Genomic DNA, 23,543 nt, shown 5'->3' with positions numbered 1-23,543 from the left:
GACTTAGCACACTACAGAAGACTACCTTAGCCACACAAATTAAATGCTTTGTTCGCCCTTTGAAAGCTGCCTGTAATGTATTACAAAGCAGCCCTGCAGTCACATCAAGCAGTATCATTACTCTAATAATGTGTAATCAGGGGCATTTGTCCATTCACAGGAAGCAGAGATACTGTTTTTTTTTTACTGAAAGTAGCTTCTTAGGTGCTTGTTCATGCCCTCTCATAGTTATTTCTAGCAATCCATGATTCTTTTTGGTTGTTATAGTATCATGTTTGACATCATCTCTCATCTGAGAAGGATCAATTAAATTGCTTTCCCATTTTACACAACCTTTGACTTGTTGCTGTATGGTCACCCATATTTCTGTTAGGCAGTCCACAATACTGACTGATTCTTTTAGTATAACCAGGGGTATTTTGTTCCAGTCACACAGCAGAAATGTATTGCTTTCACATTGAAAGCAGCCTTTGATGTATTACCGACTATTCAGTCTTCTGTACTCTGTTCTGTCAACACAGCTTTGCTGCTCTGTCATTGTTCTAAACAAAAAAGAATCGGTCACTGCCCAGAGATTTAATTATTGTTTTCTGCTGGTGTCTGAGCAGTATTTGTTTTCTGACATTCATACATTCACTCCCACCTTAGACTGTGATGTAACAGAGATTAGTTCTGTATGTATTGCCAACCCTGCCTCTCCGATGAAATGATTCAGTATCCCATCCCTGTGATGCATATAGTAATGTAACCTTTAAGAAGACTGTAGAGTTTGGTGCATATCGCTCCTTCAGTGATCTCTTCACAACTGATTGCCAGTTAAGCTCTGGTAGCTGTTGGATCTAAGCAGCTGATATCAGTGTTTACATCACTTAGTAGATTGGTCAGTCATGGTTTGTTAGTATATAATAAGATGAGAAGGAAGCTAGCTTGTTAATAAGTAGCAGACTTTCTCATTTCTGGGTTTGAGGTCAGTTTTTAAAGTAGTTTAAAGTAATTACTTCATTAGTACATTATGTAGTTTTAGAGTTTTTAAAATAAAGTGGAAAAAGCAGTGAATCTCAGGTTTGATATAACACAGAACCTCTCAGGGCAAAGTGCTGTAGTGGTTAGTTAAAACCATAGTGAAACACTTTGGGACTATTACTAAAATAGGTGAATATACACAAGGATTTCTGTAGCAGACCCTTGTAGGATTGTTGTCCATATTAGCAGTAGTTGCAATTCAGAACCTGCTGCGTCATTCCGCCTGTGCTGTTTAGATCATAATGTTTACGACTGCTGATGAAGAGTTAAAAAATCAGGAGTTAAAAGTACGTCACAGAATGCTAGATGCATGTATGCTGACAGCATCTACAACATGTGGGGATGGGCTTTCCATTGGAAAAGTATTTTTTTTTCCTGTTCTCTTGGCCAAAGTTTGTGATCATGAAATGTTAAATCATGTTAGAATGCTATGTTACTGAATACTGTAATACTAGTACCACAGCATTTGATGTTAAAGTAGTAGTTTTAGGATGTGTTGCATGTTATTATTAAGGCTGCATTCTGCTGTTTCCTTTGCATTGTTCTCTGCATTTCTGCAGCTTCTGTTTTATTTTTGTTAGCTCATTTATTGGCAAATTTGATGGAATATGGGATAGAGGGTCCCTAGTAGCCATCAGTCCTTGTGACAGACAGCGGTAAGTAATAATTGTTTGATTTTCATTTTCAGATTTATACATGTTCATTTTTCATGTGATTATTTTTGCCTGCATTTTCATTTGTTAAGTTTAGCTAATCATTTGTTAGCTACACCTGTATCTGTAATATCAATATTTATACACTTAGAAGTTAATACGTTAGTACTTAGCAGGCACTTTGAACAACCATGTACTACCTATAGCTGATAGCTGATAGATGATAGATTTAGCTCCCTTCTTGATAGAGGTCATAGTACCAGTCCCTGGAGTAAAGCTATGTGAAGCAATCCAGTCATCAAGACTTAACTTGAAGGAGGCTAAGGTGTTCCTATTTAACATGCAAGGGGGATTTGTTCTACAGGTATGGAATCCTTTAGATAGTGAACCTATGCCTCCAAGAAGTCCCGTTTGTGTTGAAGGTGCAAGACTAGAGTGAGTGTTCCTAATCTCACAAATTTATCTGAGGAGAAGATCTATTATAGCCTGAAAGGAAAGATAGAGATCTCTTAATAGGAGTCGCTGTGAGATGGAAAAAAGTTCAGTACTTTTTAATTTATCCAGATGACTAAGGGGGTGTAGTCTCTTTAATTTTTCTTTGACTAGAAATTGATATTTCTTTCCTTTCTGTATGTTTTATTATCCATCATTTTTGTGGTCTAATTTCTCAATCTGGCTTCTGGTATAGTATCAAACAGGTGCTAAGGAAAAATAGGCTACCGGTGTCTAATAAAGGTCAGCTGCAACTCACCCTGTCTAATGACTGTGGAAGCTACATGAGGCTATATAAACGAGCACTACCTCTTTAATGTAACCTGGAAGTCTGGCATTGGATTGCTGTGCTTAATGGGACAGTGACTGGATTCATGCTCTTCTCCATGGGTTCATAGGTGTATACTAGGCCAATGACCACCAGAGCACTTGTAAGCCTAGGCATACAACCCAACTCAAATGGATCCCCTGGCAACATGTGCATCTTAATTGGGGGGGGGGGTATGTTAGGAGGTTGCAAAAAAAATTATGTGGGGGGGGTATATTAATTAGGGAATGTTTACTGTTGGCCTTGGTCTATAAGAGACAGGGGACCAGCCCGGGAATTAATTTGATATTTCCAATCCAATGGTCAAAGTTGCTTTTGAATAGGTTTAGGGGTAGACTCTGCTTCACATAAATAGGGAGCACATTCCAGAGCATGGGGATCATTTGAATCACATATATGTCCTGCCAGCATGGTATTTTTCATGTAGTCTACAGTACTGTGTGGTTACAGCAAAATCTGTCACAAGCAAAGTTCAAATTGCTGGATCTAGTGTTTCTAGTGTTTCTGGTGCTGCTCGTTTTGTGGATATGCAATTCTATTACAACTGGATCTAAGGATGCTTTATATACACAGATTGCCTGTCAAAAACCTCTAGGAGAAATTAAGTATGAGAGACAGGGGTCTAAGGCTATCTGTGTAAGGCAGTGTGTTAATACCCTGGATTCCCCTAGTATTTAAATTAGATACAAGTTTTATACTCAAACGTTAAACAGTTTTTACATGCCTCATCATAAACACTCCTTCTTCTTTATCCTGACAGAATAAAGGATATTTGGGTGATTTAGCTGATACAGTTGTAAAGATAATGCAGCAGTGGGAATGATGAACGTCCCTTAACATTTTAAAGAGGGGTCGTGTCCTACGTTATATAGATTTGTGTAGTATACTGTATTACTACAGGTGGCAGATCTTAAAATGACATTACAATACCACAACCACATTTACTGATGAGGGTTCATTCTCTAGTAGCTATCACTGCTAATTCTGAGAGGTTTTCTTAAAAGACACAGCAGCAGCCCTTGTGTCAGTTTACCTAGGTTTCAGGATCTCACCCTTGTAATGTACTTTTATATATTGGGTGTGTAAATTCACATTCAACTTACTGAAGCACCCTGTTTGGCTCCACTTCCTGTCTTCAGAACTGCCGTGTAGTTGATTCTGTACAAAAGAAGACAAAGTCATAAGGCACACTAAAGGTGGAGGTTAAACAAATGCTGACCTACACAAACAGTAAAGTGCCTAATTTCACTGTCACCTGCCTCATAAAAGACAAAAGGGTATGAAGCCATTTATGGTCCTGATGACCTACCCTGTCAAGAAAGTATTAAAGTCACCTCAAAAGTGCTTAAGAATTTTTCAAAGACAAATTTTCCCATACTAAGTGATGGCATAAGAATTTTCAAAGCGCCCTCAAATGCAGATAACAAGGACTCCTCTGCAAAGGTGTACATCAATGCCCTGTATAACTATTTAAGCAGTTGTATAGAATCTACTGTACCTGACCAGATTAAAACCAGGTCTTGCTGAAAAAAAAAGAAGCCACCCTGGTGGACTTGTAGTATAAACAGGCTATAGAACAAGAGAAAGAAACTAATGTTCAAGAACAAGAGGTAACTGGCCCAGCAGAGGAGGAAATCCCTCTCTAGCTTAAACAAGCAAATTCAAGATCTTGTCAAGTCCTCCAAAGCTAATTGCGAAGCAAAAATAGCCTCCCTAGCTAAGGATAATCTTAAGGCATTCTTTAACTATGTCTGAAATCTAAAAGGCAATACTCAGTTATGTGCTGAACTGGTTGCAGATGTCAACACCAATAATCAACTGGAGGTAGTAGCCAACCTGTTAGCTGACAGATTTGGAGTAAACTTCACCCCTCTGTCCCCTCCAGTCACCCCCCAAAGTATACTGCCACCATTCCTTAGCCTGTTATCTCGAGAGCATGTCATCTCAGCACTCTCCGAGGCCAAAAACATGACATCAGTGGGACCAGACAACATCCCAGGTTGCCTTTTAAACAACTTAAAATATGACCTAGCAGACCCACTTGGACCCCTGCTTAACCACACTATGTGAACTGGCTGTGTTCCAGCAGAATAGAGCACACCACCAGTAATCCCTGTCCTTCGAAATTATAGGCCCTTAAGCTTGACTAGCCTTATCTGCAAGACCATGGAAATAATCTTTATGGACCTTATTAATAAGGACCTAGGTAATCTCCAGACTCTGGACCCAACCCAGTCACCAAGGCCTTGGATGAGGGAAAGACAGTGCATACTACCTATCTTGACCTAGCCAAAGCATTTGACACAACCCCCACTCAGGTATTATAGAGAAACTGTCCCAATTGGGAATTAACCCCTGCATTACCAGATGGGTAGCCAACTGGCTCACCAACAGGACACATGGGATGTCCTTCATGTTTCACTGTGGCAGTCATTACATTTGGGTAATCTGCTGGCAGTTTGCCCTCAGTCAGCCTGATTAACAAAGTCTTGGGTCCTGCCTCGGTTGCTATCCCTTCTTCCATGACGTCAGGTCGTCGGGGGTATAAAACATGCAGCTGATGCCATTACATCAGTCTTTCTTGCCATGCAGTGCCTGAAGCAGAAGCAGTTTGCAAGCGCTGGTCGGCCGACTCCTGAAATTTTCGTTTTCGAGTTTCAGATCCAAAGTCTTCAACTAAAAAGCTAAGTAACCCGTTGGAGAAACTTTTTCTTGCTCCTTACCGATGTCAGTAAAAGTTAATAATTGCATTACTTGTGGGAAGCAAATACCTCATAAGGATTTTCATTTGTACTGTATTCATTGCCTAGGCCCTGACCATAACGTACCTTGCTGTCGGTTTTGTGCTTTATTTAATCAACGCACTATCAAACGTCAGTACATTTTTGTTTCTAAATATTTTGGCTTATGTTTTAATTATCCAGAAATGTTGTCAGTTAGCAATCCGACTACCGGAATACCTAAAAAATGCAAAGAAAAAGAAAGAGGCCGTTGAGGTCCAAAACCGCCAACAACACTTCTCCTGAGCCAGTCGCCAGTTCGCTGGTACTCAGTGAGGTGCTTTCGCAGCCCCTGATACCCGCTACCTCTGATTTGCAGGCCTATACTGAGACCCATTGCCGCGAGATGCTTCAGTTATGGAACCCGCGGATGTCTCTGCCTTGGATGAGTCCGGAGCCGCTGTGCAGGCACTGGCTTCTGAGGGTGTTTTCAGGCCTGCAGATTTGTATATTAGACAGACGCCATCTTCAAAACTAAGGCCAAAATCTCGACCTGTGCCTAAAAAACTGACGCCTGGGCCACATGTGCAGGCCCCTATGCCTAAAAAACAAATGATCAAAATGGTTGAAGATTTAATTACTCTGATCAGGGGTAGCCTACCCCCCTTCTAAGAGGCCTAGGCAAGACATTGATTATTTATCTTCTGAACAGGATTCTATTTCTTCTGACTCTTCTAATGAACAGGAATTGTCTATACCTACTTATGAGGACTCTGATGCAGAAGATTCCATTCCTTCAGCTTCTCCCCTTGAGGATTTTTATTTTGGGGAAACTTTACATATCTTAAGGGAACATTTCCACTGGGAAAGTCAGGATTTCTCTGAATCTAAAAAGAGACTTAGGGATTTTCTTCTTCTTCTTCAGCATAGACCTCTGGCTATACCTCCTGTTCTAGACATTGTTGATGATGTTTTTTCAGAATCTAGTATGGCTCCTGATTGTCTGCCTCCGGCTCCTTGTAAGCCAGACAGATACTACAGGGTTCCTGACTCCCACAAATTCCTTTTCAAAAATCCTGTTGCAGATCCTGAAACCATTTCTCAGGGTCCCAAGGGCATTAAGGCTTCTACAGCTAAAAATCCTACCCCTTCTGATAGAGATTCCAGGGCGCTGGATAGATGGGGTAAGAAGGTTTACACTTCTGCAACCTTGGCAATCAGGGCTTTAAACTGTCAATTTCATATGCTAAAATATCAACAGCATATCATGGGACTGCTTAAACAGAAAATTATGTTAATTTCTGGCTGTGTGGAAAAAGATTTACAGGATTTATTGCATTCAGCTGAACAAGTTGAAAAACATCCTTTGCAATGTGGTTTTGATTCTTTGGAGGCCTCTTGCAAGGCCACTGTAACTGTGTCTGTACTAAGAAGGCATGCTTGGCCCAAAGAGCAAAATCTGCCTGATCATGTTAAATCAAAATTGTTGGATGCTCCTTTACAACAGGACCATCTTTTTGGTAATAAAGCTGAAGAAGTTTTAAAAAAGATGGAAGATAAAGCTAAATCTATGCAAACTGTGAAAGATTTCTTACAATTGCAACCTCCAAGATTTAGTAGGCACTGACCTACTAAGAAATGGTCCTTTCCAGTTCCTTCGAGAGCCACTCATGTCAAACCCAGACATTCCAAAGGCTCCAGGTTTCAGTCGCAAGGGACTTTCAGAACAAAACAATGGGGTGCCTCCTCTTCCAAATCTGGAAACAACAAGACACCTCCCTATGGTAAGCAGTCGCAGTGACTTCCCTTTACACTTACCAAGCAGTTACCTTTTAGCCACCCCTTTTGGGGGAAAACTGGCTCTTCATGCAAGAAACTGGCAACCTATAACCCAGGACAAATGGGTTTTAAATATAGTGTCTCAGGGATACAGATTTCATTTTCACACATTGCCAATTCCAAACGGATGGCCAGACCTGCCCCCAAATCAGTGAGCAGAGGCCCAGAAACAAATACTTTCCCTCATGAGCATGTGGGCTATTCAACCAGTGCCAGAAGAGGAAAAGGGACAAGGTTTCTATTCAAGACTTTTCCTGGTACCCAGAAAAGACAAATCATGGCGTCCAATCCTGGACTTATCTACTCTAAACACCTTTCTGGACATTGCAAAATTCAGAATGCTGACTCTTCACCAGTTACTTCCTATGCTAGGCAAAGATGCCTGGTTGGCAACTCTAGATTTAAAAGAGGCTTACCTGCATATCCCAATCAGGGAATCTTGCAGAAGACACCTCCGCTTTAAAGCAGGCTACTTGCATTACCAGATGTTCATCGTGTTACACTACTGCAGTCATTACACTTGGGTTATCCTGCCGTCAGGCGGTTCCCCAGTCGGCTTGAGTTCCAAAGTCTTGGTCCGGCGTCGGTTGCTGTCGCCTCCTCCCTGGCGTCAGTGCTTCAGGGGTATATAAGATGCAGCCGACACCATTTTCTTCAGTCTTTCTTGCCACACGGTGCCCGAAGCAAAAGTAGTTTGCAAGTGCCGGTCGGCCGACTCCTGAAATTTTCATGCCGAATCCAGAACCAAAGTCTTCTACAAAGCTAAGTACCCTGTTGGGGAACCTTTTTCTTGCCTCAGACCGATGTCAGTAAAGGTTAATAACTGTATTTCTTGTGGGAAACAAATACCTTATAAGGATTTCCATTCCCATTGTAACCCATGCCTAGGCCCCGACCACGACGTCACTGGTTGTCGGTTTTGTGCTAGGTTTAAGAAGTGCACTATTAAACGTCGGTTTGATTTTGCCTGACATTATTTGGCAGAAAATTCAGTTACACCATGCCATCGGAACGTCCGACGACCAGAATACATAAAAAGCGCAAAGACAAGGACAGGCATCCGAGGCCCAAAACTGACGGCGAGGCCTCTTCTAGGCCGGTCGCCGGTTCTCCGGTTTTCAGCGAGGTGCCTTTGCAGACCCTGACGACCACTTCTGCAGAACCACAGGCCGCCTCTGACTCCCACGTGGAGCTGGCTGGACCTTCGGATGCTCAAGTTTTTCAGCCTACTGAAACTAACCCTTCAGAGGGAACCGAAGTAGCTGAGCAATCCACGGCTTCAGAGGGTGTTTTCAGACCTACTCAGTTAAGCATTAAACCCTCTGCTCAGTCTAAGCCTCCCTTACCCTTAAAAACAAAGAAACAAATACAGCATTCTTCAGGACAGGCCTCCATGCCTAAGAAATAAATGCTCAAAATGGCCGAAGACCTTATCACCCTGATCAGGGGGTCCCATCCCCCTCCTGATAAAAGGCCCAGACAGGATTCAGACTATGACTCATCCGACCAGGTGTCCATTTCTTCAGATTGATCCTCAGACCTAGGATATTCTTTACCCCCTTATGAGGATTCTGATGCTGAGGAATCAATTCCATCAGCCTCTCCGCCTGAGGACTACTCCTTTGGGGAAACCTTGCATACCATGAGGGAGCATTTCCATTGGGAAGGCCAGGATTACTTAGAATCCAAGAAAAGGCTCAGAGACTTTCTTTTATTACCTCAACACAGACCCCTTGCTATTCCGCCAATGTTAGATAGTGTGGCTGATGTGTATACTGAATCCAGCTTAAATCCTGACTCCTTACCTCCAGCCCCAGTTAAACCTGACAGATATTACAGAGTCCCTGACTCACACAAATTTCTGTATAAAACCCCTGTTGCTGACCCTAAAATTATTACTCAGGGACCCAAAGGGATTAAGGCCTCATCAGCAAAAAAAACAGTTCCCTCTGATTCCAGAGCATTAGACAGATGGGGAAAGGAAGTATATACGTCTGCAACTTTAGCAATGAGAGCCTTAAATTGCCAGTTTCACATGCTAAAATATCAGCAATTTTTGATGTCTCAATTGAAACAAAAAATGCTTCCAGATTCAGATCCTCCTAATTTTAAAGAAATGCAGGATTTATTGCATGCAGCTGAACAAGTGGGAAACCATACTTTGCAATGTGGTTTTGATTCTTTAGAGGCCTCCTGTAGAGCAGCAGTTATAGGCTCTGTCATTAGAAGGCATGCTTGGTTAAAAGAACATACGTTACCAGATCATGTTAAAGCAAAATTATTGGATGCACCTTTGCAGCGGGATGTGTTATTTGGAGTTAAAGCAGAAGAGGTATTAAAGAAGATGGAGGATAAGGCAAAATCTATGCAAACGGTGAAGGATTTTTTACAGGTTCAGCCTCCTTGATTTAGCAGAAATAGGCCAACAAAAAATTGGTCCTTTCCAGTTACAGACAGACCTCAAAGGGGCAGATAGAGACGTCCAAGAGGTAGGGGTCAACCACAAGGTCCTTACAGGCCTCGACAATGGGGTGCACCAGGCCAGAAGGAAGGGGAAGACAGGCCCCAACCATACAAAAAGCAGCCTCAATGACTTCCCACTACAGCTGCCAAACAGCTCTCTCTTGGCAGCCCTCTTAGGAGGAAAACTGGCACTTTTCTATCACAATTGGCATTGGATCACCAAAGACAAATGGGTTCTCAACATTGTATGTCAAGGTTACAGGTTCCACTTTCACACTCTGCCAATCTGCCACCAAATCAATGGGCAGAGGCTCAAAAACAAATTACAGCACTCATGGACATGAGAGCTATTCAAAAGGTTCCACCACAGGAGCAAGGACAAAGATTTTACTCAAGACTCTTTCTGGTTCCCAGAAAGGACAAAGCCTGGAGGCCCATTCTGGATCTTTCTTCCCTAAACACTTACCTGGATGTTCCGAAATTCAAAATGTTGACACTACAGCAGCTTTTTCCCATGCTGGGCAAGAAAGCTTGGCACGTGACCTTGGACCTCAAAGAGGCATACCTGCATGTCCGTATCAGACAAAACTGCAGAAGATACCTCAGATTCATAGCTGGTTCAATGCACTATCAATTCTCTGCACTGTCCTTTGGCTTATCTACTGCGCCCAGGGTCTTCACAAAGTGCCTGACACTAGTAATTGCATTTTGCAGACAGAAAGGAATTCAGATTTATCCATACCTGGACGACTGCCTGATTCAAGCAGAGAATAAGGACATTCTTCTAAAGCATCTGGCATTCGTAAAAAAGTTAAGTTGCCTGGGGTACACAGTAAACGAAAAGAAATCAAAACTAGTGCCCTCACAAGAGATAATATTCCTGGGTGCCAGCTTGAACACAACGGCCCAGATGGCTTATCTCACGCCAGACAAGCAAGGACAACTGACTCAATACTTTCAATTGATGGCAACAAAGACTCAACTCCCTGCAAGAAAAATTCTGCAGGCCTTGGGTTACATGGCATCTTGCATACTATCAATTCCATATGCCAGACTGCATATGAGGAAACTACAGTGGTACCTAAAGAGTGTATGGTCTCAACACTGTCAAAGTTTGGAAACGGTTATACCACTAATTCCTTGCCTTCAACAGGAGTTTCGATGGTGGGCTCAAGCTTGTCACCTCAACAAGGGACGGCCTTTCACTCAACCCACAGCCAGGCAAACACTGACAACAGATGCATCGGATTATGCCTGGGGAGCACACATGGCAAGAAAGTGTATTCAGTGCGAGTGGCCCGCAGAACAAAGGCATCTTCACATCAATCAAAAAGAGATGCTAGCTGTACAAAATGCTCTTATAGCTTTCAAGGACCTGCTGCATCCAGGACAACTATTACTAAAGACAGACAACACCACAGTTATGTGGTACATAAACAAGCAAGGGGGCACACACTCCTACCCCCCCTGCAGACAAGCCATGACCTTGTGGAACACAGCCCTAGACTACCAAGTTCATCTGCAAGCATAATTCCTGCCAGGAGAGAAAAACACGCTGGCAGACGACTTAAGCAGAAACATCATGGATCCCCACAAATGGGAATTGAATCCACAAATATTCAGAATGATAACAGAAATGGTGGAGCCCGGACATAGATCTGTTTGCATCCCCAATGAATTGCCAGCTACAGAAATTCTGCACAAGGAGTTACCATCCACAAGCATGGAAAGTGGATGCCCTCTCATTCAGCTGGAAAAACCTACAAGTATATGCTTTCCCTCCTCTACCTCTCCTTCCAAAGGTACTCATAAAAGCCAGGCAGGAAGAGCCAAAAATTATCCTGATTGCACCAGACTGGCCACGCCAGCACTGGTACACAATCTTAAAGAACTTAGCACAAGAACCACCCTGGATTTTGCCTCAAATCCCACATCTGCTGACTCAGCACAACAATCAGACACTTCACAGCCAGCTAAAGACCTTAAACCTAGCTGCATGGAAAATTCCTTAGTCAAGCAAGCATTGCCTCTCTTCAAAGCTGTTATGGATGTCAGTCTGGAGGCTAGAAGGCCTAGTACCAGGAAAGCCTATTCGGATAAATGGAAGAGATTCTGTGCCTGGAACCAGGCTCACAGCCTTGACCCTCTTGTCCCAAACATTACTACAATATTTAACTGAGATGCTGGACAAGGGCCTCTCCTTTTCATCCATCAAGATCCACGCCTCTGCCATTTCTGCTCATTACAACACGGATCCATCAATTTTCTCTAATCCTTTGCTAAAACAGTACCTCAGAGGGGCTAAAAACATAAGACCACCCGTAGAGCACCTACTCTATCTTGGGACCTCAACTTTGTTTTGGAAAAATTACCTCCTTTTGAGCCAGCTAACACAGCAGAATTAAAATATATCTCTTGGAAAACTGCTCTGCTACTGGCAATAACATCAGCACGAAGACTTTCAGAATTACAGGCACTAATGGCAGTGGAACCTTTCCTCATTTTTCACCAGGACAGGGTGTCTATAAGAACTAACCCTACGTTTATGCCAAAGGTGGTATCAAGTGTGGCTCTAAACCAAACTATTCACTTGCCAATTTTTTATCCAAAACCACAGAATAAAGGGGAGAGACTACTGCATTCTTTGGACATTCACAGGCAGTTATGCTTCTATTTGTACAAAACCAAAGCTTTCAGAAAATCTGAGCAATTATTGGTAGCATATGCTGCAGGAGCACAGGGAAAAGCCATTTCAAAACAGACTATTTCAAAATGGATAGGACATTGTATATGTTTCTGCTATACACACCATGGGAAACCTGTACCTAGCAGCATTAGATCTCACTCCACCAGGGCAACAGCCACTTCAACTGCCTACCTCAGAGGTGTACCTACCAAGGATATTTTGGAAGCAGCAACATGGAGTTCTGTGCATACCTTCACCAAGCATTACCATTTGCCCTTATACTCCAAATCCAGAGCTGGCTTCGCCACTGCTGTGCTGCAAGGCCTTATAGCCACCCCTAATGCCTTATAGAACCAGCCACCCTACCTCTCAGCTTTGGGATTCCACCCAAGTGTAATGACTGCAGCAGTGTAACACGAACATAGTACAGTTTTGTACCTACCATAAATGTAGATGTTCGAGGGTAAACACTGCTGCAGTCCAGGTTACCCTCCCTCCTTCCCCTCTTACTTGTTGGTACGTACCTATGTCTTCTACCCTTCACTACCTATGAGGAGTATTTGCTGGTAACTGAAAGTTGTTGTTTGCTTTTCTTATGTATACTTTACTAGCAATTTGAATTACCTACCTATTTGGGGGCACCTGACATCTGGGGCAAGAAAAACTGAATAAAATGGCATTGGCTGCATCTTATATACCCCTGTCGCACTGACGTCAGGGAGGAGGCGACAACAAGCGATGCCGGACCAAGACTTTGGAACTCAGGCCGACTGGGGAACCGCCTGACAGCAGGATAACCCAAGTGTAATGACTGCAGCAGTGTGTACACTCGAACATCTACATTTATGGTAGGTACAAAACTGTACTTTCTCTGCACTGCTGTTGGCTTATCTACTGCACCCAGGGTCTTTACAAAGTGCCTGGCTCCAGTAATTGCTTTTTGCAGGCAAAGAAATATTCAGATATATCCATACCTGGACGATTGTCTAATTCAGGCAGAAAACAAGGACACTCTTCTAAACCATCTGGCGTTTGTAAAAAGGGTTCTAACTTGTCTAGGGTACACTATAAATGAAAAGAAATCACAACTGGCACCCTCTCAAAAAATTACATTCCTGGGTGCAAGCTTGAATACAACTGCCCAGATGGCTTTCCTTATGCCAGAGAAGCAAATTCATTTGGTGACTTACTTCAAACAGGTGGCCACAAAAACCCTGCTTTCTGCAAGGCAAAGACTGCAAGCCTTGGGGTTCATAGCCTCCTGCATTCTTCTAATTCCATATGCAAGACTGCATATGAGGAAACTTCAGTGATACTTTAAAAGTCTATGGAGTCAGCATTGTCACAGCCTGGAAACAATGATTCCAATCATACCTTGCCTGTAACTAGAGTTCCTGTGGTGGGCAGTTGCCTGCCACCAAAACAAGGGACTGCCATTCACACCACCCCCTGCCACCCAAACCCCAACTACAGACGCATCAGACTATGCTTGGGGGGCACATCTGGCAAGGAAGTGCATTCAGGGCAAATGGAGCCCAAATCAAATGCACCTTCATATCAACCAAAAGAAATGCTAGCTGTACAGAATGCACTGACAGCCTTCAAGGAATACCTTCATCCAGGACAATTAATGATAAAGACCGACAACACCACGGTTATGTAGTACATAAACAAGCAGGGGGGGTACACACTCCTACCCCCTTTGGAGACTAGCCATGGCATTGTAGAGCAAAAAATGCATTCTTATTCCCTTTGGGAAAGCTTACATCCCTAGTAATTACATTATAGACAACACCTACCTCAGTGTAGACCCAGTTAGTACATGATCTGGGTACTCAGGTTGATAGCAATCTGAACTTTGATCACCATGTATCCACAGTACTAAGGAAATCCTTCTATATGGCACATCTTATAAGTAAAGGCATCACATTAAGATCTAAGGATGTTGTAAGTCTATTATACTCGGTCCTCATCAGACCAGTAATTGAGTACAATGCTCCCTTTGCATGTACCTCACCAGACAGCTGCAGTAATTGGAGAGACCACAGAGGTTTCTGACCAGGAAATTACAAGGTACACAAAACAAGTCTTACATGGAAAGCCTGAAAGTCCTGTCATTGTATTCTGTCTCCTACCGGTTGCTAAGGGGTGACCTGTGCCTGGCTTATAGGGCAGTCTCTGACCTGGCCGTGATGGAAATGCTACACATTTGTAAATCAAACTGCATGAGGGTCACTCGCTCCAGGGATCTTAACCTAGCTTCTGACATGAACAGGTCATGCTGGAGAGATAAATACCTTCCCAAAGTGTACACAGTGTGGTGAATGTACTGCTGTCTGTTCAGAGTCCTGATCCACAAGGGTCCATTTCAGCCACAGCCCTTGTCTGCATAGGTGAAATGAAGAAAAACTGCATTTAGCAGTGCAATAATAAGAGTTGATTACAACTTTGTTTATAATGACTTGAATAAAGTAATGCAGGCATAGTAGAATTTAGCAAGTCTTGAAGACTGCCCATGTGGTTTAAGACTGCCTGTGTGGTTTGACTGCCTATTTGGAAGGTTTCTCAAAGGGCAGATTGGTACAGTCTCCTCCACAGCAGCAGCCGATCAACAAAGGAGTACAACAAGACTTAATTAACTCTCCCATTCTATCTATTCTCCCTTATTGTTTACAGCATACCCAGTGAAACCCACACACTCTCAATAATTCTATATATGGAAAACATGGTGAACTACAGGTCTACCCCTCACACACTACCATCAATCACCTCTAAGTAATTGGCTGATTGTACACAACCTAGCACTCAACACCAGAAAGGCCAAAGCTGTACTCTTTGGTACTCCACAAAAGCTTAACAAATGCTCCTACAGGGCCATATGCCTCAACAAAAACAACACTCTGGAAACTGTTCCATACTAGAGATACCTTGCCATTTGGCTAGGTCAACAGTTTAACTTCCAACACCATATTCAGATCCCGAAATCTTACACTTCTTTTTAGGCAAGGAAAAAACTCACTTTATCAGCCCTCCAGCTATGGCTGATATAGGTAAGGGATTCCCTCTGCAGGAATACTAGCCCCCCCATACAACCACATCTTAAAAAATCAACCAACCATATGTTTTAACTCCAACATATCTGAAGATTCGTAAACATCTCCACAGGGCATAATCATCATTATGTCACTTTAGCAACTGACCAGCTGCCCACACCACAAAACTGCTGTCATGCTTTTTTAAGTATCTTGTAGTGCATAGAGTCCCCTTTGTAGCACAGGGAATCTCTGAGAGTGCCTTGCCCTTGCCCCATATACACTTATATCTGTGTCCCAGTCCACTCAACATGTATGCAAACCATTCACATATTTAAAGTGTATAGACCACACAATCTATATAACTGCACCCAGACTCTGGGAATCCATACCTAATAATGTAAAGTACATTACATCCATCAGGATCTTCTGCAAGGAATTGAAAAAAATCTCTTTTCAAGGCGGCACACTGCAAATGCTTCCATACTAGCTTAGTCTTAATGTGCAAATACCCAACGGCATTCACTAGCATAAATGTTATCTCAAACTACCTCCAGAACCTCTAATGAATTTCTAATGTCAAAAAAAGCCAAACCCAGTTAGTAGACTACTCTGTCCCCCTACTAGTATGTCATACAGTCAGCATTACTCTTTCTAGCCTGCTATATTTCTCTTTCTCCTGGTCATAGTTTGGCATGTTTTACTTAGGAGCTTGCACATCTTGGGGCATTTCCAATGCTGATGCATGTTGAGACATGATATGGTGATGACAAGCTTGCCTATTGAGCGTCCTTGGTCTTTCATGCTACTCATGCAGTTTAGATTTCAGTTTTTGCACACATTTGTGTAAAGTTCCTGCTTTTGATGCCTAGAAGAAAATTATGTAAGTGTCAGTGTGCCCATCATTTAACCAGCCAAGACCTCATAGCAGCATCACTTCTACTCTCCAGGGAAGGAAGACAGGATAAATCACTGAAAGGTGCCTGAGGGAAAGCTCCTGCCATAACTCACTCTCAGGAGGTTGATGATGGATGATATTAGAGATCAGTGTTATGGTTTTGTACTCTGTTCCAAGTTCCAGATGGAGCAGCACCCCAAAGACTGAGTATTGAAGGGTTGGCTGCAGTCTAGCTCTCTGACACTCCACCACTTCTGCTGTCTGATGATTGGCTAATCCATTGGAGAGAACTCAGCACCAGAGAGGAGAAAACCTTCAACACTTTATTGCTGTCTGTTTCTGAATTAACCTTCTTGTCTGTGCATATGACGAGCTTATCTTTAACTTGGTAGGGCTCAAGCTTGCACCTGCCCACCATTTTAGGTAATCAGAAGCCCTGAGAAAGTGCACTGCAAGTTTCTTTTTCGAGTGCCTCCCAAAGTGAAGGTGCCATGCATCCCTTTGTTAGTCACTTGGAGCTTGCTACCAACCTACCTAATCCTAGAGAGTGGTCTTTAGAGTCACAGTGGTTTGGCTGAGTGTCAGGGGTTTTTGAGTCTTGAGGGCTTCCCTCCTAGGATTGTGTCTTTGAGTCCAGCATGGCTTAATAGCCTAGGTCAAGGAGGGCCTTCAGTCTTACTGCACTGCAATTCAAGCTTAGATGCCAAATGGATGTTTAGGTCTGGTAGGAGTCACAAGTGTGGGATTACATCCTTAAGGATCATGACTTCATATTTTTGCTGGCCCTGGTGCAGGCCTCTCATTCCCTAGTACTGCATTTAGCAGATGCACTCCCAAATTATTTCTTTCTTTCACTTGACATTTGGCACATGTGGAAGACTAAGCAGGTGTACACATTTGGAGGAGGTAGTGGGAAAGGGCTCTGCATCAGAAATGCTACTGAAAAGAACTTGGGGGTCTAGAAGCCATTATATCAAATATGGATAAGGAAAGTGATGCCTCCCCACAACCTGTATGTCTCATTCCTTTGCAATAACCCAGAAATTAGTGAGGTCTCTCATAAACTGGCCTCTCTCCCTTTTCTTTCCCCTCATAATCTACGTAATATGTTTCAGAGGATCTCTTTGCCATCCTTTATGTAGAATAGGTTGTAAAGTATGTCATTTTTGTGGTTTGGCATTATCCATACTATACCCCTCTGGCCTTTTACAAGTCCTTTGTTGAGAGATGTGAGACTCTGAATAATCATTCTTGGTCTGAGCTCCTAAGTGCACTCTTCAGTCCGTTGTAGGCGCAGAAACTGTGCTGTTTTTTCACTACTTTGGCAGACATTGCGTTTAAAGCTGTGTAGAGGTATTGTAGGAGAGTGGACTCTTCTCTTATGCTGGAGCTTATGGCCATAAGCTATTCACCTTGCCTGCCTAGATTCCTCCCCTTCTTATTGAATTAGACACTGGAGAGGCTTTCTTCCCTGCCTGAGTCTGAGATCAAGATTCAGGAGATTAAGACCATGTATATTCTGTTCATTTCAAGCACCTTCTTTCAACAACATAAGGAGTGACTGCACACATGGAATTTGCCCAATGGTTTGTATTGAAATCATACTGACTGTTTGTGGAAGTAAACAATGGAAAATGCAATAACAGATATTCTGGCTGACTCTTGTACAGGCTACCAACTACTAGTCTGCAAAATCAAGGTAAAAAGATTAAGCCAGGTACTTAGTAAGTATGATCAATTTTCAGAGCTTCCCTGTGCCTGGCTTGAACACCTGTGACTACAAGACCTTGAGTTGCTTCTAAAACCATCTGTGGACCTACAAAGCTGATATACAAGTATTTTATTTGCTCTTACTCTATCTCAGTGCTGTTTAACACTTCTGTGCTGCATTTATTGATTTGGCTGAATTTATCATTGTTTTCAACCTACAGTTGTTAAAGAAATGCCATCTGTTTATTACTGTGCTGTTCTTAGGTTGTTTCAACAGTGTTCTGAAATTTCCTAACCTTCTCTGATATTACAAAAGCTTTTCTAAGTTTGCTAAAATATTTAAATTTTTTGCAAAATTTGTCTGTGTTTGCAGAAGTTCTTCTGTGTTTGTACACTTTTTCTGTATATATAAACATTTTTCAAAGTTTGTGAACTAATTTCCAAGTATTCCTGATACTGCAGGAGTTCTGCTTTTTGTTGTAAAGTATTTTTTACTACAATAAAAGTCTAAATTAAAATAATGGAAACAAGGTTAAATATTCGGTGGCTTAGTACACTCAAAATAAAATAATAAACAAATATGGCCACTGAATAAACCACGGTTGGAAGCACCATAAATCAAGAACTGTAGAATAAAACGTTTAACATGATAACACACAGGAAGAATAGGCGAGCACTTTCCAATACAGCTTTTTCAGACCATTAAGAAAATTAATTCAAGCAGCCTATTTAAGATGTTTAAACTACTCTGTCAGTTCTATCCAATCAAACATTAATAAGATTTGTTCAAATAATTACACAGGCTTGCATCATTTCCTGAAAAAAATCTTTAAAAACATTTTCCTATATAAAGTTAAGGATAAAAAAATGTGTGTGTGTGTATTTACACACACACACACACGGATATAAAAAGTGTACATACCCCTGTTAAAAATGCCAGGTTTTTGTGATATAAAAAGAGACCACAATAAATAATTTCAAGACTTTTCCCACCCTTACTGTGACCTATAACATGTACAATTCAGTTGAAAAAGAAACAAATCTGTTAGGGGAAAAAATATAAAAAATAAAAAACATACAATAAACTAGTTGCATAAGTGTGCACATTCGTAAACTAATACTTTGAATGCTGTATTACAGCATTCAGTCTTCTTGGGTACACACCTGCTATCAATTAAAGAGACTGTGATTAACCCCAAATAAAGTTCAGCTGTCCTAGTAGGATTTTCCTGACATTTACTCAGTTGTCTGCTACAGCAAAAAGTCATGGTTTGCAGAGAGCTTACAAAGCATCAAAGGGATCTCATTGTAGAAAGGTATCAGTCAGGAGAAGGGTACAAAACAATTTCCACAGCATTAAGTATACAGTGGAACACAGTGAAGACCATCATCAAAAAGTGGAGAAAATATGGGACAACAATGACGTTGCAAAGAACCGGACGTCCCGCCAAAATTGATGAAAAGGCAAGATGAAAACTGGTCAGAAAGGCTGCCAAGAGACCTACAGCAACACTGAAGAAGCTTCAGGAATTTCTGGTTGTGTACTACAGGTGACAACAATCTCCCATATTCTCCATATGTCTGGCCTATGGGGTAGTGTTGCAAGATGAAAGCCTTTTCTTACACAGAAAAACATCCAGGCCTGGCTAAAATTTACAAAACAATACACTGTCTCCCAAAAGCATGTGGGAAAATGTGTTATGGTCTGATGAGACCAAGGCTGAACTTTTTGGCCACAATTCCAAAAGGTAAGTTTGGCGCAAAAACAGCACTTTGCATTGCCAAAAGAACACCATCCCCACGGTGAAGCATGGTGTTGGCAGTATAATGCTTTGGGGTTGCTTTTTGTCAGCTGGAACTGGTCCTTTAGTCAACGTGGAGGGAATTATGAACAGTTGCAAATGCCAGTCACTTTTGGCCCAAAACCTTCAGGTATCTGCTAGAATGCTGAATATGAAGAGGAATTTCACATTTCAACACGACAATGACACCAAGCATACATCCAAATCAACAAAAGAATGGCTTTATGATTAGGGGTGCGGGGCCTGAATGGCTAACTGAAGTAGCAGTATTTTATAGGTTCATAGGTAAGTACTAGGCTATCTGCCAAAGGGCATTTATAAGCCTAGTCAGAATGTGTTGGCATTCGCCACCCCCTTAGATTAGTTCCCTGTGCCTCTGTCCAGCGGAGCCATTAGTTCCCTGCGCCACTGTCCAGCAGGGCCACTGCAGTGATCCCCGGGGTAAATTTTCTGTTTCCCATCCACCCGTCAAGGTTTCTCTTGAAGAGTGTTAGTGAGGGGCTCTGCCTGATGTATATTGGAATCCTGTTCCAAAGCATGGGGAGTCTCTGGGACAGGAATCTATCCCTCCAGCATGTCCTATTTATCATTGTGGTGAGGTTTATATCCCTAGAGCATGTGGCTCTCTGGGATCTATTTTTTTTTTTTTTTTTTTTTTTAGGTGGAGCATGTCCATCAATTCTGGGTTGGACATGGCCTTGTATGTCAGGCAGAGATCACCTCTGAGTAAGCGGTATACAACCGAGTACAGCTGGAGTTTCTTGAGTCAAGCTGCAAAGGCATCTGTTTGAGGCCAGTAATCCTCTTGGTGAGATACTTTTGTGGTCTTTCCAGCTGTTGCAGGTTTTTTGTAAGGTACATCCCAAGTAGGGCATTGTATTCTATGATGGGTCTAATGAGTGGAGAGGCACAATAACCTCTTTTGTTCTAGATGCAAACCCTTTTGTGATTAGGTGGGCCACAAAGAAGGATTTTCTAACCACCTTGGCAATATGATTATCAAAGGAGAGATTACTATCTACTTGGGTCCCCCAGATCCCTTATTACATTTTCTGTATTTAGGGGACTACCACCTATTGTGGTAGTTCATGGGTATTTTATTTTTTCCAAATGGGATGACTATGCACTTTTTGGCATTTAGCTTGAGGCCATGATTTTGACACCAGGTATCCGTCTCAGTGAGACCCTTCTGGAGGGTGTCTGTATCAGCCAGAGAATCAATTATGGCCCCTAGTTTTCAGTTGTCTGCGAAGTTGCTCAGCCATAGTCCTCCTATGCTTGCCTGTACCTTTGATAAGTATATACTGAACGGGAGGGGTCCTAGGACTGAACCCTGGGGGATGCCACTTGTAACTGGTTTAGAGTCAGACGTAGAGCCTGCAACTCTCACCATGTGGGTTCTATCCATGAGCCAGCTGGCAACCCATCTCATGCCGTAGGGGTTTATGTTCAAGCTGGTGAGCTTATCTATAATACTAGAATGGGTAATGGTGTCAAAAGCCCTTGCGAGGTCTAGGTAGGCTGTGTGGACCTCCTTTGCCTCATCTAATGCCTTGGTAACTGTCTCAAAGAAGTCCACCAGGTTTAGGAGGCATGATCTGCCCTTAACAAAGCCAAACTGGGTAGGGTCCAAGGTTTGGAGGTTCCCAATGTCTCTGTTAATGAGTTCCATGATGATGCGCTCCATAGCCTTGCAGACCAGGCTAGTCAGGCTTATAGGGTGATAGTTCCCGGGGTCCGTTGTGGCTCACCTTTGTGGTGTGGGATAACTGTTGCTGTGCACCACTCTGTGGGTACGTAGCCTGTAGAGAGGCTAAGTTTGAACAGTGCGTTTAGGTGAGGGGTTAGTTCATTTTGGAGCTCTTGTAAGACACAGCCTGGGACACCGTCCGGTCCCATTGAAGCTGTGTTTTTGGCTTTGGATAAGGTTGTTTTAACCTATGTGTCAGTGATTTATGTGCCCCTACATTCTTCTGGTATGGTTATGGGCCCTTTGGGGGGTGAGAGGGAGGTGAAGTTTGCACTAAACCTGTCTGCCAGAATGTTGGCAATATCAGTCGGTTCAGTGAATTTTGTGCCATTCTGCACTAACTCAGAGCAGATCTGAGAGTTTCCACTTAGGTTCTTGACATAGCTAAAGAACGCTTTGTGGTTATCTTTGGAGTCATTGGCAATTTTTCTTTTGAAACTAGCCTTGGATGATTTAATGAGGGATTGTAGTTTCTTGCTGATACTGATCAGGGATGTCTTTCCTTCTTGGGATTTTACTCTTTTCTGTACTCGTTTCCTCCTTCTGTTGTATAGCTTGCTTATGGCAAGGGTCCATCAGACTGGTTTCCTTTTTTTGGAGGAGTGTGTCTTGGTTTTACTTGGGATAACACAATCCATGCATTCCTGCAGATGCTCATAGAGTGCCTTTGTAAAGGTTTCAGCAGTTTGGACAGCATTGTCCTTTAGCATGGGGGCTGTGAACCTTTCCACCTTGGTCTTAAGTAACGTGAAATTTGCTTTTGAAAAGTTTTTCACGGTGGTTTCCTTGATTGGGGGTGGGGGCGGAATGTGGATACCCAGAGTGATTAGTCTAGGGTCTGATCTAACCAGCGAGGGGTTGACCTCCGGTGTGGAACACCGGTCGCCCATGTTGGTGATGACCAGGTCCAATATGTTGTTCCCTCTGGTGGGGGTGTTAACCAGTTGATCCAGGGCATTCGAGTTTATAAATTCTAGGAAGTGTTGGGCAAGGGAGTTAGTACTTGAATAGTTCTCCCAGTTTATGTTTGGGTAGTTGAAATCAGCCAGTATTAGGGTGTTTGGTAGGATCTTCACATTTCCCATTGTCTCCAGAAATGTGGAATGGAGGTCCTGGGTCATGGTGGGTGATCTGTAGCAAGCTACAATTTGGATTGCAGTTTTTCCCATTGTTAGTTGCACATGGATGGTCTCTGATGCCTTGTGCTGTGCCACTAACCAGGAGGTGTGGGTATACTTGATGAATATGGATACACCCCCGCCTTTTGTGTTTTGGTCCTGGTTCTGTGGCTGAAAGGTATGGTATGAGTTATAGCCTAGTAGTGCTGGGGTGCTCTCAGGAGCCTTAAACCAGGTTTCTGTTACTGCACAGATGTCGATGTTCTCCATACTGAGGAGTGCCTCGAGTGTGTGCATTTTGAGTTTAAGACTTCTGGCGTTGAGTAACATTACCCTCAGTTTTTGGTTACTTGTGCTATTTATGGTGGTGGGTTTGTCTTTTGAGCCTTGCCTAAAAAAGGCACTATGGGGGCGGCAAGAACCTTGGCCAGTTTTCAAAAGCCTAAGGGTGACAGGTGCAAGCCATCCCTTGCGAAGCAATGTGGTTTGTCGAGCAAGTCATCCCAGGTGGGCAGATACTGGATCCCCTTTGAATGACACCAGAAACTTAGCCAATTGTTGAAACTGATAATTTTTTCTTTATACTGTGGCATCATTCTTGGTGAGGGCAGGATGCTACTCAGGGTCAGGGTCATACCGGCCTGGGCTACATGATCAGAGAGCTCTTCCATGTCTGTTCTCATCACACCAACATGGACAATGACAGAGTCGTATTTGTACTTGTTCTGGAGTGACCTCAGTGCTTGTGTTATGTGGCTGGTCCTGGCGCCCAACAGGCAGCTAACTGTAACCTTCTCCTTGTCCAGCCTAGTTAGTGGGACATCAGTGTGCCTGACTATAGAGTCACCTATTACTAGTGTGTTGGGTATGTTATTTTGCCTTAAGGGCTGTGATTGCATGGCACACTGATTATGTGAAGTATGTGTTTCATGGTTGGTGATGGGGTGTGGGGGTTGCTTGGATGTCTGCTTTTGAAGTCTCTGTTGCTTTTGCAGATTTTTATTTAGAGCCTCCGAGTATATTTTCATG

At 42.7% G+C, this 23,543-nt stretch overlaps 1 protein-coding gene across 5 annotated transcripts in view; it reads left to right on the top strand.

Annotated features, from left to right (window-relative positions):
- TPMT (thiopurine S-methyltransferase) overlaps positions 1–23,543 on the top strand; it is an 857,398-nt gene that overhangs the window by 565,747 nt on the left and 268,108 nt on the right. For all 5 annotated transcript variants that reach the window (XM_044065272.1, XM_044065269.1, XM_044065268.1 and 2 more), the window contains exon 6: positions 1,605–1,679. In XM_044065272.1, coding sequence (XP_043921207.1) covers positions 1,605–1,679 — 75 coding nt within the window. The remainder of the gene's footprint in view (positions 1–1,604; positions 1,680–23,543) is intronic.

This window comes from Protopterus annectens, chromosome 3.part0 (assembly GCF_019279795.1).
Source record: "Protopterus annectens isolate FY-2018-M chromosome 3.part0, PAN1.0, whole genome shotgun sequence".
Taxonomy (NCBI): Eukaryota; Metazoa; Chordata; order Ceratodontiformes; family Protopteridae; genus Protopterus; species Protopterus annectens.
This window is presented reverse-complemented; position numbering and strand designations above follow the sequence as displayed.